Here is a 13,604-nt window from a genome sequence, read left to right on the forward strand (position 1 = left end):
AAAGCCGTGGACAAAGTAGGAGGTAGGTTGTCTGCTGAAGGCTAGATCTGTGGCATTCAGGGCTGGCAACCCACGCCTGTACCAGAAAACCAGGTATGATTTGCAGAGGGCTATTTCAAGGGCGAAGGGACAATTTCAAATGAAGTTGGAGGCAATATTGGATGCACGGTAACTCTGGCAAGGTTTGCAAGACATTACTTCCTACAAAGGCAGTAATGCTTCACTACCAGATGAACTCAAGGCCTTCTATGCTTGCTTTGAAAGGAAGAACACAACTACAGCTGTGAAGATCCCTGCTGCACCTGATGACCCTGTGATCCCTGTCTCAGAGGCCGATGATAGGCTGTCTTTAAAGAAAGTGAACCCTCGCAAGGTGGAAGGTCCAGAGGGAGTACCTGGCAAGGCTCTGAAAACCTGTGCCAACCAACTAGCGGGAGTATTCAAGGACATTTTCAACCTCTCACTGCTACGGGTGCAAGTTCCCACTTGCTTCAAAAAGGCAACAATTATATCAGTGCCTAAGAAGAATAATGTGAGCTGCCTTAATGCCTATCGCCCGGTATCACTCACATCAACAGTGATGAAGTGCTTTGAGAGGTTGGTCATGACTAGCCTGAACTTCTGCCTCAGCAAGGGCCTGGACCCATTGCAATTTGCCTATCACCACCATAACAGGTCAACAGCAGATGCAATCTCAATGACTCTCCACACAGCTTTACAGTAAACCACCTGGACAACACAAACACCTATGTCAGGATGCTGTTCATCGACTATAGCTCAGCATTTAATACCATCATTCCCACAATCCTGAGTAAGAAGTTGCAGAACCTGGGTCTCTGTACCTCCTCCTGCAATTGGATCCTCAACTTCCTAACCGGAATTCCATAATCTGTGCAGTTAGTGGTAACATATCCTCCTCACTGATGATCAACACTGGTGTACCTCAGGGGTGTATGCTTAGCTGACTGCTCTACTCTCTATATACCCATGACTGTGTGGCTAGGCATAGCTCAAATAGCACCTATAAACTTGCTGATGATACAACCATTGTTGGTAGAATTTCAGGTGGTGATGAGAGAGCGTTCAGGAGTGAGATATACCAACTAGTGGAATGGTGCCGCAGCAACAACCTGGCACTCAACGTTAGTAAGATGAAAGAGCTGATTGAGGACTTCTGGAAGGGTAAGACAAAGGAACACATACCAATCCTCATAGAGAGATCAGAAGTGGAGAGAGTGAGCAACTGCAAGTTCCTGGGTGTCAAGATCTCTGGGGATCTAACCTGGTCCCAGTATACTGATATAGTTATAAAGAAGGCCAAACAGTGGCTATACTTCATTAGGAGTTTGAAGAGATTTGGCATGTCAACAAATACACTCGAAAACTTCTACAGATGTACCATGGAGAGCATTCTGACAGACTGCATCACTGTCTGGTATGGGGGGTGGGGGGTGGGGGGTGGGGGACTACTGCACAGGACCGAAAGAAGCTGCAGAGGGTTGTAAATCTAGTCAGCTCCATCTTGGGCACTAGCCTACAAAGTACCCAGGACACCTTCAGGGAGTGGTGTCTCAGAAAGGCAGCATCCATTATTAAGGACCTCCAGCACCCAGGCATGCCCTTTTCTCACTGTTACCATCAGGTAGGAGGTACAGAAGCCTGAAGGCGCACACTCAGCAATTCAGGAACAGCTTCTTCCCCTCTGCCATCAGATTCCTAAATGGACATTGAACCTCACTTTTTTAAATATACAGAATTTCTGTTTCTAGCACATTTTTTAATCTATTCAATATACATATATTGTAATTGATTGATTTATTTATTATTTTTTTTTCTCGTCAATATTATGCACTGCATTGAACTGCTGCTGCTGCTAAGTTAACAAATTTCACATCACCTGCCGGTGATAATAAACCTGATTTTGATTCTGATCTGTTGGTTTTTGTACAAGGGAGGGGTTGGGGAGTTTGGGATTTTGTATTCCAGCTGTCGTTTCTGTGTGGATAATCTGTCAGTTCTTTTGTGCGAGGGAAGGGATGGCAGGGTTGGGATTTGCGAGTTTTGTTTCTTTTCCTTTTCATGAGGGGAGGGGGGCTGATGACTTTTCTTTCAATGACTCTTGTGTTTTTTCTGTATTTCATGGCTAGCTGGAGAAGACAAATATCAGAATTGTATTCTACATGCACACTTTGAAAATAAAGTTAACCTTTGAACCTCTGCTCCAGAATTAAACTGGAAGGACAGGTACGACCTGTGAAAGGCTATATTGGGAGTGAGAAAACAATTCCAATTGAAGTTAGAGATGGAATCAGATGCACATCAGCTCTGGCAGGGTGTGCAGGCCATTATTTCCCACAATCATGAACGGCTGTGATGTCACACCCAGATGAAATCAATGCCTTTTATGCATACTTTGAAAGAGAGGATAAAACTACACCTGTGTGAATCCTTGAGGCATCTGGTGACCCTGTGACCTCTGTCTCAGAAGCAGACATCAGAACATCTTTCAAGAGGGTGCAACCTCGCAAAGCGTCAGGCCCTGACGGTGTACCTAGTAGAGCACTAAAAACCTGTGCCAAGCAACTGGCAGGAGTGTTCAAGGGCACCTTCATTCTCAGTGATGCAGTTGGAGGTTCCCACTTGCCTCTAAAGGGTGACAATCATAACAGTGCCCAAGGAGAGCAGGTTGAGCTGCCTCAATGACTATTGCCCAGTCGTTACTCACATCTACTGTGATGAACTGCTTTGGGAGATTGGTCATGGCTAGAATCAACTCCTGCCTAAGAAAGGACCTGGACCCACTGCAATTTGCCTATTGCCACAATAGGTCTACAGCTAGTGCAATCTCACTGGCTCTCCATTTGGCCTTGGATTACCTGGTCAATAGCAACACCTTCATCAGGCTGCTGTTTTTTGATTACAACTCAGGTTTCAACACAATCATACCCTCAGTTCTAATCAACAAGCTCCAAATTCTGAGTCTCAGTACCTCCCTCCACAACTGGATTTTTGACTTCCTCACCAGGAGAACACAGTCAGTGCAGATCAGAAATATCATCTCCTCAATGCTGATAATCAACACTGGCGCACCTCAAGGAGTAAACCCACTGCTCTACTTTGTCTACACACAGGACCGCGTGGCTGGGCACAGCTCAAACACCACTTATAAATTTGCCGCTGACACAACTATTGTTGACAGAATTTCAGATGGTAAGTAGGAGGCGTACAGGAGCGAGATAGATCAGCTCATTGAGTGGTCTATCAACAACAACCCTGCATTCAATGTCAGTAAGACCAAGAAACTGACGTGAACTTAAGGAAGGATAAATCGAGGTAACACCAACCAGTCACCGTCGAGGGATCAGCAGTGAAAACAATCAGCAGTTTCAAATTCCGAGTGTCAACATCTCAAGGTCATCTTTGACATTGATCAAGACTTCTGTCCTGACAAAGGTTTTTGAAGGTGGGTGGCATATAAAAGATTGGAATCTGAGATTGATCAGTCTTTTCAAGGCCATGAGACTGACTGAAGAAAAAAATCAAGAGGCCATTCTCTCAGGAGAGGGGCGGGGATAGGTTTCTTCACACAAGATCAAAATATAGATCTGGCAAAAGGAAGTGGTGGTTACTCAATAAACTATCTTAAATCTGAGATTGACAGAATAATACTATTAAAAGATACTGGGGAAGGTAGAGATAAGGCCAGTGAATGGAATTAATGTGCAGATTATCTATGGATTGTCTATAAAAGATTAAAGACTAGCCATATTAGTCATATGTACTTCAAAACATACAGTGAAATCTGACCTGATGGAGGGTCTCAGTCCTAAATCCGCATCATTTCCATCGATGCTGCCTGACCTGCTGAGTTCCTCCAGCATCTTGTGTGTGTTGCAGTGAAAAGCGTCATTTTGCATCAAACCAAATCAGAAAGGATTGTGCTGGGCTGGCCACATGTCACTACACTCACAGACAGTGGCAAAAATTGAACCCCAAACTTTGCAGCTAGTTCTGCAAGGTGTTACACTAACCGCTAGGCTACCGTGTGACTCTATTTGAATCTGAATATCTGAATGGGGGGATGGGAATTGAGGGAAACAAAAGCTAACTTTCGTTCCCATTGTAGGATTTCCTTTACTTTAAGTGGATAGTAAGTTTGTATAGAGAGTAAGGTGGGCTGCTGATACCTTAGCACCCGATTACTGAGGACGTCTGAAGTAGATGAGGTTGAAGGGCCTGTTTCTATGCTGTGTTCCTCTATGACTCTGTGACTATGGTGACACAGTGGTCACCTCTGTTGCATCAGAGTTCCAAGGATCCAGGTACAATACTTTGCACGTTCGCAATATGAATTGCAAGTTCCCATCTTCCTCCAGCACCTTAAAGATGTGCAGGTCGGTAGACTAACTGTAAATTGCCCTACTTAAAAGTTGTGATGTGTGGCCAAGTGGTTAAGGCATTGGACTAGCGACCTGAAGGTCGTGAGTTCGAGCCCCAACCGAGGGAACGTGTTGTGTCCTTGAGAAAGGCTCTTAATCACACATTGCTCTGCGACCACACTGGTGCCAAACTGTATGAGTGCTAATGCCCTTCCCTTGGACAACATTGGTGTCGCGGAGGGGGGAGACTTGCAGCATGGGCAACTGCTGATCTTCCATACAACCTTGCCCAGGCCTGCGCCCTAGAGAGTGAAAACTTTCCAGGCACAGATCCATGGTCTCGCAAGACTAACGGATGCCATTACTAAAAGTTGTGAACTCAGTCAGTTCTATATTGGGCGCTAGCCTCCCCGGTATCCATGACATATTCAGAGGGGCAATGCTTTCATAAATGTGGCGTCGATCACTAAGGACCTCCATCACCTGGGACATGCCCTCTCCTCATTGCTACCCTCAGGGACGAGGCACAGGAGCCTGAAAGCACACACTCATGATTTGGGAACAGCTTCTTCCTCTCTGCCATCAGATTTCAGAGTGGACATTGAACCTACAAACACCACCTCATTACTTCTGTTTCTCTTTTTGTACTATTAATTTATTTAATATGTATACACTTACTGTAACTTACAAATTTTAATTATTATGTATTGCAATGTTCTGCTGCTGCATAACAAAAAGTTTCACGGCATAGGGCGGTGATATTAAATCTGATTCTGATTCTGTAGGTAGGTGGTGGGCATGTCTGAGGGTGATTGGTAGACAGGTGTGGGCTGGTGAGGAGATGAGAAGTGGTAAGAGGTGAACCAGAATAAGGAATGATATGGGGGGAAAGGGATGGGGAGAAATTATTGGAAGTTAAAAAAAATCAGTACTCATTCCATCAGGTTGGAGGCTACCTGGACAGAATATGATGTGTTGTTCTTTCATTCCTGGACACAGTATGAAGTATTGTTCTTTCAGTCTGAGAGTGGTCTCATCATAGCTGTAGAGGAGGCCAAAAATTGCTTTGTATTCATCCACTTTGCACACTGAGTGATTGTAACAGTTGCAGAGATGGAAAGGTGGGAAAGAATAGTTGATACTTTGATTGTAAGTCACAAAAACAGGTAAGATGAAGGAGGGCTCAGGTTCAGATGCAGGATTTGGGTGACCCATGGTGGGAATGTGGGAATGGAGCAAATGGAACGCCAGGAACACTTGATAGTGTAATGAGTTCTCTGGGCCTGTGTGGGGCACCAGAGAGCACTGAGCTCTGAACCTTTGAGAGAACTTGAACATGTTAATTGTTGTTTACGACAGTCATTAAGCATTTAAAGTTCCTTGTAACACACACAAATTGCTGGTTGGCGGTAATGCACCATTAAGCTGGATGCCAACCACCGTAAAACAAGATACAGACAGACAAATTGCTGGTGGAACTCAGCAGGCCAAGTAGCATCTCTGGAAAAAAAAAGTACAGTTGACATTTCAGGCAAAAACCCTTCATCAGGACTGGGAAAAATAAGCTGAGGAGTAGATTTGAAAGATGGGGGTTTGCGGTGGGGGAGAGAGAGCCACCAGGTGATAGGAGAAACCTGGAGGGGGAGGAATGAAGTAAAGAGCTGGGAAGTTGATTGGTGAAAAAGACAGAAGGCCATGGAAGAAAGAAAAAGAGGAAAGGAGCACCAGAGGGAGGCGATGGGCAGGCAAGGAGATAAGATGAGAGAGAGAAAAGGGAATGGAAAATGGTGAAGGGGGGAGGGTATTACCAGAAGTTCGAGAAATCAATGTTCATGCCATCAGGTTGGAGGCTACCCAAATGGAATATAAGGTGTTGTTCCTCTACCCTAAGTGTGGCCTCATCATGACAGTGGAGATGGTCATGGATTGACATATCGGAGTGGGAATGGTAAGTGGAATTAAAATGGGTGGCCACTGGGAGTTCCCGCTTGTTCTGGCGAATGCAGCGTAGATGCTCGAAGCGGTCTTCCAATCTACGTCAGGTCTCACCGACGTACAGGGTCCCGTTGGAGGAGGCAAAGTTTGTTTGCTGGTTGGATCCCATTGGAGGCGGCCCCCACCCCATCGAGTTTACAGAGAATGGTGTGAAAAACAAACAACATCCAGTCAGCAGCAGTTCTGTGGGTGAAAATGCCTTGTTAATGACAGAGATCAGAGGGGAATGACCAGACTGGCGACATTAACTCAAATAACCCGACGTTATAACAGTGCAAAAGAGCATCTCTGAAAACACAACATATTGAATCTTGAAGTGGATCTGCTACAGCAGCAGAAAATCATGAACGTATACTCAGTGACTCTCTGACCACTTTGTTAGGTACAGGTGGAGAGTAGTTTAACGTCCAACGGTCTATTTGCATTCAGTGGAGAACTGTACTCAGGGCCAGAGCCAATAAGCTTGAAAAACAGCACCTTACTCTTCAGCTAGTTTCATTGCAGCCTTCCAGATTTAACATTGAAAAAATGTTTCTCATTGTCACATGCAACCCTATTACAATTTACGACCTCCAACCCCCACGCTCCTGAATCAGCATGGATAACTTCACTCACGTCAATACTGAACTGATTCCGCAACCTACCGACTCACTTTGAAGGATTGTATAACTCAAGTTCTCAGTATTATTTATTTACTTATTTTTTATTACTATTTGTTTTTTTTGTATTTGCACAGCTTGTCTTCTTTTGCACATTGTTAGTTTGTCGTATTTAGCATGCTGGTAGTTTGTCCGTCTTTGTGTGTGGTTTTACATTGATTGTATTGTACTTCCTTGTTCTAGTGTGAATGGCTGCAGGAGAATTAATTTCACGGAGAAGGAACAAACGTTGCAGCGTCAGAGGTGAGGACTTAGCTTGGTTTATTGGAGCTGTGAGGCAGCAGCTCTACTGACAGTGGCACTGTGCCACTTTATGGGGATGGACAGTGCTGGGTTTGGTACCTCCTGCAGGATGAGACCGATGGGCAGCACAGTAGCATAGCAGTTAGCGCAACGCTTTGCAGCAACAGCATTCGGTCAGGGTTCAATTCCCTCCACCATCTGTAAGGAGTTTGTACAATCTCCCCGTAACCATATGGGTTTCCTCCGGGTGTTCCAGTTTCATCCTACGTTTCAGAAACACATAAAAGTCACTTTTAGTCATTTGTGGGCACAATATGTTGGCACTGGAAGCATGGTGACAATTGTGAGCTGCCCCCCAGCACATTTTCAGGTCGTTTTGCTCATTGAGGCAAAACAACTCATTTCACGGTGTTTAAACTCTTTACCTTTTAAAGCCCATTTCTAAATGCATCCATTGTGGGACCTCTAGGACAGGGAGGGAGGGTCACGATGCGGCAGGAAGTGGAGTGACAATTAAAAACCTTGTCAAATGCCAAAACAATTTTTTTAAAAAATTCAAGTTTCAGGTTCACAATGGAGACTGATTTGGAATCAGAGTGGTTCTGTAAGGACAGCATGCTTGAGCACTTAATTCCTGAATACCCCACTCATCGTCATTTCCTATGGAGACAAATGCTTCGAAATTACATCAGCCTTAAGTGCAATAGCTTACAGTACCTGTTGACCCTAGAGAAAATGACACAGTTCACTGCCTAAATACAGGTTCATAGGGAAGTGTCTCCATTTTGTGAGATATTTGTCACAGCCTGCAGTGGACTATCTTCACTCCTGAATGGTTGTTGGGCCCCACTTCGCCTGGACATAATCCTAGAGGCAGCAGAGGTGAATCTCCTCCTGAAGGTGTCACCAGCCAGAAAGTACAGGATGGGGTCCACGCAGCTGTTGAGACTGGCAAGACCCCTGGTCACCTGGTACATGGCATACACCCTATTATTCCACGTGCACGTGTCTATCCCTTGGTAATAAAGTCTGGACTGAAGGTTTAGATTCTTCATCACGTGGAAGGGCAAGTAGGAGATGGCGAAGACCAGCAACACAATGATGACCAGACGCACGGACTTGCCCCGTAGAGGAGTCTTCATGTCATTTGATATCAGCGCCTTCACTATGAAACCGTAACAGACCAGGATGGTGGCGAAGGGGACACAGAATCCAAAGAAGGTGGTACTCATGCTGTAGATGAAGTATGTGTGAAGGAGTTCTTTTGACGTTGTGTCATAACAGGTGTTGGTTTTGTTCTTCCTGAGCCCTGTTCTGGAGAAGTACAGTATCGGGGAGATGCTGACTGCCACGGCAACCCACACACATGTGCAGACGATGATGGCGGACTTCTTCTTCAGCCTGCCCAGCGACTTCATGGGATGGACAACCCCCGTGTATCTATGGACACTGATGCAGGTGAGGAACAAGATGCTGCTGTACAAGTTGACGTGGAATATAAACCGCTGCAGTTTGCACAGGACCTCACCAAAGATCCAGTCTGTCTTGTTGAAATAGTAAAAGATCAGAATGGGCAAGGAGAAGACATAGAAGAGATCGGCGAGGACGAGGTTGAACATGTAGATGGTGATGCTGCTCCAAGGTCGCATGTGGAATATGAACATCCAGAGGGCAACACTGTTGCCGATGAATCCGGTGACAAAGACGATGATGTACATGATGGGCAGGTAGTAAAACTGGAAGCCCTTGTTCAAGTAACAGGTTTTGTTGATAGCAGCAGTTGGACTACTCGTCAAATCAGAGAAATTAGAAAAGGTGTCCTCCATTGTATCAAAGCCAAGGTTGTCCATTCAGCATCAACAGGTTGGCCCGTGTTCCAACAAGGTAAAAAGGATCTGAAACATTGAACGAGAGAAGTTTAGCTTTGTATTATCTGCAATATTTCATCAATATTTTGCTATTTCAAGGCAATTATCTCTATCAACTATTAACTTGAAAGGCCCAGATAGAGTGCCCATGGAGAGGATGTTTCTTATAGGGATGGAGTCTAGGACCAGAGGACACAGACTCAAAATAGAGGAATGTCCATTTAGAACAGAGATGAGGAAGAATTTCTTTAGTCAAAGGGTGGTGATTCTGTGGAATTCATTGCCACAGATGGAGGCCAAGTCATTGGATATATTTAAAGCAGATGTTGATAGGTTCTTGTTTGGTAAGGGCGTCAAAGATTATGGGAAGAAAGTGAGAGAACGGGGTTGAGGGGGTTAATAATTCAGCTATGATGGAATGGCAGCGCCGACATGATGGGCCAAGTGGCCTAATTCTACTCCTATGTCTTATGGTCTTGTATCTTATGTGCCAAATCCGCTAGAGGCAAAAAGAATGGGTGAATACGCAGATTATTATGCTCCAACATTTGGTGAGATCATGACTCATTTGATCTTGTCCTCACCTGCACTTTTTTGCTCTAGCACTGCAATCCTTGACTTCCTAAATTTCTAAAAATCTAACTAATTTCATTTCATATATCGTACTCCTCTACACCGGTGAGACTGGACACAGATTGGAGGATAGCTTCGTCGAGCACCTTTGCTCTGTCCACCATACCATCTGGGACCTCCCAGGTATTTTAATTGTTTTCCTATTCCCAAACTGATCTGTCTGTCCACGATCTCCTCTAATGCCAATTTGAGCCAGACACAGATTAGGGAAAAGCACCTCAGTTTCCACTTGCTAGTTTCCAACCGGACGTCATGACCATCTATTTCCCCAGCTTCTGGTAGCCATTCCCCTCTGTCTTCTCCACACATCCATCCATTTATAAACTAACTATCCATCTGTTTAGAGACACAGCATGGTACAGGCCATTCTGGTCCAATGCCCAAATACGCCTCACTAACGATTAACGTGTACTTCTATGCGATGTAGGAGAAAACCAGAACATCCACAGAAAACCCACGTGGTCATGGGGAGAATGCACAGACTCCTTGCAGAGAGAAACGGACTTGAGCATGGGTTGCTGGCACTGTTTTAGCTTTACGCTAACTGCTACGCCACCGTGACGCTCTTTATCCTACTGGCGCCAGCACCCCTTCTCTTTCCCCTCCCCTGCCCACTCCATCTGTCCATCATCTGCCAACATTCTTCTCTGCGGTTCCCCTCCTCACTTCTTTCCCACTATTGCACGGTCCAAATTGTCTACCCTACCTGGTTTACATGGCCAGATTCCATCTTCTTCAGCCATTCGTCACTTCCACCAAGCAGCTCCCAGCCTCTTACACCATTTCAACTCACCCCATGAAACAAACCCATGAACTCTACCTTAATATATTTTTTGCTGTAGAAATACAGTGGGGTTTAAACTAGAGTTGCAGGGGCATGGCAACCACAGTGCCAGAACAACTAGTGGAGAGGTTGTGGGGACATGTTGTTACGACATCAGACAAAGTCAGGAACCAAAAGGTTGAGCAGGCTGTGACTAGAGTCCTGAGCTGCATATATTTCAGCGAAAGAAGTATTGTAGGAAAGGCTGTAAAACTGACACATTTGACTTTAGCTTCTCCTCCTCAAATTTCAGGGTGAGTTTGATCAAATTATGATCACTTACCCCTAAAGGTTCCTTTACCTTAAGCTGACTAATCAATTCTGGTTCATTGCATAACACTCTATCCAGAATAGCTGATCCCTAATTGGCTCAACTACAAGCTGCTCTAAAAAGCCATTGTATAGACATTCTAGAAATTTCCCCCTCTTGGGATCCAGCACCAACCTGATTTTCCCAATTACCTGTGTACTGAAATCTCCCATGTCTATCATAACATCGCCCACATCTTTACTGCTGTATATAACTTCCAACAAGGTCTTTTTACCCTTGCAATTCCTTAGCTCTACCCACAATGATTCAACACCTTCTGTCACCTCTTTGTAATGATTTGACTTCATTTTTTACCAGCAGAGCCACGCCACCCCCTCTGCCTACTTGCCTGTCCATTCAATTTAATGTGTATCCTTGGATGTTAAGCTCCCAGATATAACCTTATTTCAGTCATGATTCAGTGATGCTTTCAACATCATACCTGCCAATCTGTAGCTGTGCTACAAGTTCATCTACCGTATTCTGTATACACAATGCATTCACATATAACACCCTCAGTCCTGTATTCACACTTTTCGATTCTGTCTACCATTTAGATTGCAGCTCATCCTATTGACTGCAATTTTGCCCTTTCATCAGCCTCTCCTTATTAGGAGTCTCACTACACACTGCCTCTGTTTGTAAACTGTACTGTAAAAGGACTAGATGGGATTGAGCTTGTCAAGTGTGTTCCAGAAAGTTTCCTTAATCAGTATGTAGAAGTCCCAACAAGAGACTGTGTGACACTTGATCTGCTATTAAGGAATAAGACAGGGCAAGTGACAGAAGTTTGTGTAGAGGAACACTGTGCATCCAATGAACAGAATGCCATTAGTTTCAAAGTAAATATGCAAAAAGATAAGTCTTGTCCACAGATTGAAATTCTAAATTGGAGAAAGGTCAATTTAAATGGTATCAGAAAGGGCCTGTCAAATGCAGATGGGACAGGCTGTTCTCTAGCAAAGGTGTACTTGATAAGTGGCAGGCCTTCAAAAGTGAAATTTTGGAAGTACAAAGCTTATATGTGTCTGTCAGAATAAAAGGTAATGATAACAGATATAGGGAACCTTGGAAGTTCATGAAGGCAAGGCAGTGGGTGTTGACTTTAGCAAGGCATTTGACGAGGTCCCGCATGGGAGGTTGGTGAAGTAGGTTCAGTTGCTCAGGATTTAGGAAGAGGTAGTAAACTGGATGAGACATTGGCTTTGTGTGAGAAACCAGAGAATGTTATTAGATAGTTGCCTCTCTGACTGGAGGCCTGTGACTTGTGGTGTGCTGCAGGGATCAGTGCCGGGTCCACTGTTGTTTGTCATCTATATTAATGATCTGGACGATAATGTGGTTAACTGGATCGGCGAATTTCTGGGTGACACCAAGATTGGGGGTGTAGTGGACAGCGAGGAAGGCTTTCATGGCTTGCAGAGGAATCTGCATCAGCTAGAAAAATAGTAAGTGGAATTTTATACAGACAAGTGTGAGGTGTTGCACTCTGGTAGGACCAACCAGTGTAGGTCTTACATAGTAGGGCACTGAGGAGTGCGGTAGAACAAAGGAATCTGGGAAGACATGTACAATTCATTGAAAGTGGTGTCACAGGTAGATAGGGTTGTAAAGAAAGCTTTTGGTGCATTGGCCTTCATAAATCAAAGTATTGAGTACAGGAGATGGGATGTTATGTTGAAGTTGTACAAGACATTGGTGAGGCTTAATTTTGGTGTGAAATTTTGGTCACCTACCTACAGGAAAGATGTAAACAAGATTGGAAGAGTGCAGAAAAGATGTACAAGGATGTTACCAGGTCTGGAGGACCTGAGTTATAAGGAAAGTTTGAACAGGTTAGAACCCTTTTCCTTGGAACGAAGAAGATTGAGGGGTGATTTGATAGAGGTATACAAAATACCTCTAGTATCAATTCCAAAGAAGAAGCATACAAATTAGCCAGAGAAAGTGGCTCACCTGAGGACTGGGAGAAATTCAGAGTTCAGCAGAGGAGGACAAAGGGCTTAATTAGGAAGGGGAAAAAAGATTATGAGAGAAAACTGGCAGGGAACATAAAAACGGACTGTAAAAGCTTTTATAGATATGTAAACAGGCAAAGACTGGTAAAGACAAATGTAGGTCCCCCGCAGACAGAAACAGATGAATTGATTATGGGGAGCAAGGACATGGCAGACCAATTGAATAATTACTTTGGTTCTGTCTTCACTAAGGAGGACATAAATAATCTTCCGGAAATAGTAGGGGACAGAGGGTCCAGTGAGATGGAGGAACTGAGCGAAATACATGTTAGTAGGGAAGTGGTGTTAGGTAAATTGAAGGGATTGAAGGCAGATAAATCCCCAGGGCCAGATGGTCTGCATCCTAGAGTGCTTAAGGAAGTAGCCCAAGAAATAGTGGATGCATTAGTGATAATTTTTCAAAACTCGTTAGATTCTGGACTAGTTCCTGAGGATTGGAGGGTGGCTAATGTAACCCCACTTTTTAAAAAAGGAGGGAGAGAGAAACCGGGGAATTATAGACCGGTTAGCCTAACGTCGGTGGTGGGGAAACTGCTGGAGTCAGTTATCAAGGATGTGATAACAGCACATTTGGACGGCGGTGAAATGATCGGACAAAGTCAGCATGGATTTGTGAAAGGAAAATCATGCCTGACGAATCTCATAGAATTTTTGAGGATGTAACTAGTAGAGTGGA

At 44.4% G+C, this 13,604-nt stretch overlaps 1 protein-coding gene across 4 annotated transcripts in view; it reads right to left on the reverse strand.

Annotated features, from left to right (window-relative positions):
* Positions 1-4,833: 4,833 nt before the first annotated feature.
* The window catches only part of p2ry1 (purinergic receptor P2Y1), a 122,391-nt gene continuing 113,620 nt past the window's right edge, over positions 4,834-13,604 (reverse strand). For all 4 annotated transcript variants that reach the window (XM_072254933.1, XM_072254931.1, XM_072254932.1 and 1 more), the window contains one exon: positions 4,834-9,171. In XM_072254933.1, coding sequence (XP_072111034.1) covers positions 8,041-9,126 — 1,086 coding nt within the window. In that variant the 5' untranslated portion in view covers positions 9,127-9,171 and the 3' untranslated portion in view covers positions 4,834-8,040. The remainder of the gene's footprint in view (positions 9,172-13,604) is intronic.

This window comes from Mobula birostris, chromosome 4 (genome assembly GCF_030028105.1).
Source record: "Mobula birostris isolate sMobBir1 chromosome 4, sMobBir1.hap1, whole genome shotgun sequence".
Lineage (NCBI taxonomy): Eukaryota > Metazoa > Chordata > Chondrichthyes > Myliobatiformes > Myliobatidae > Mobula > Mobula birostris.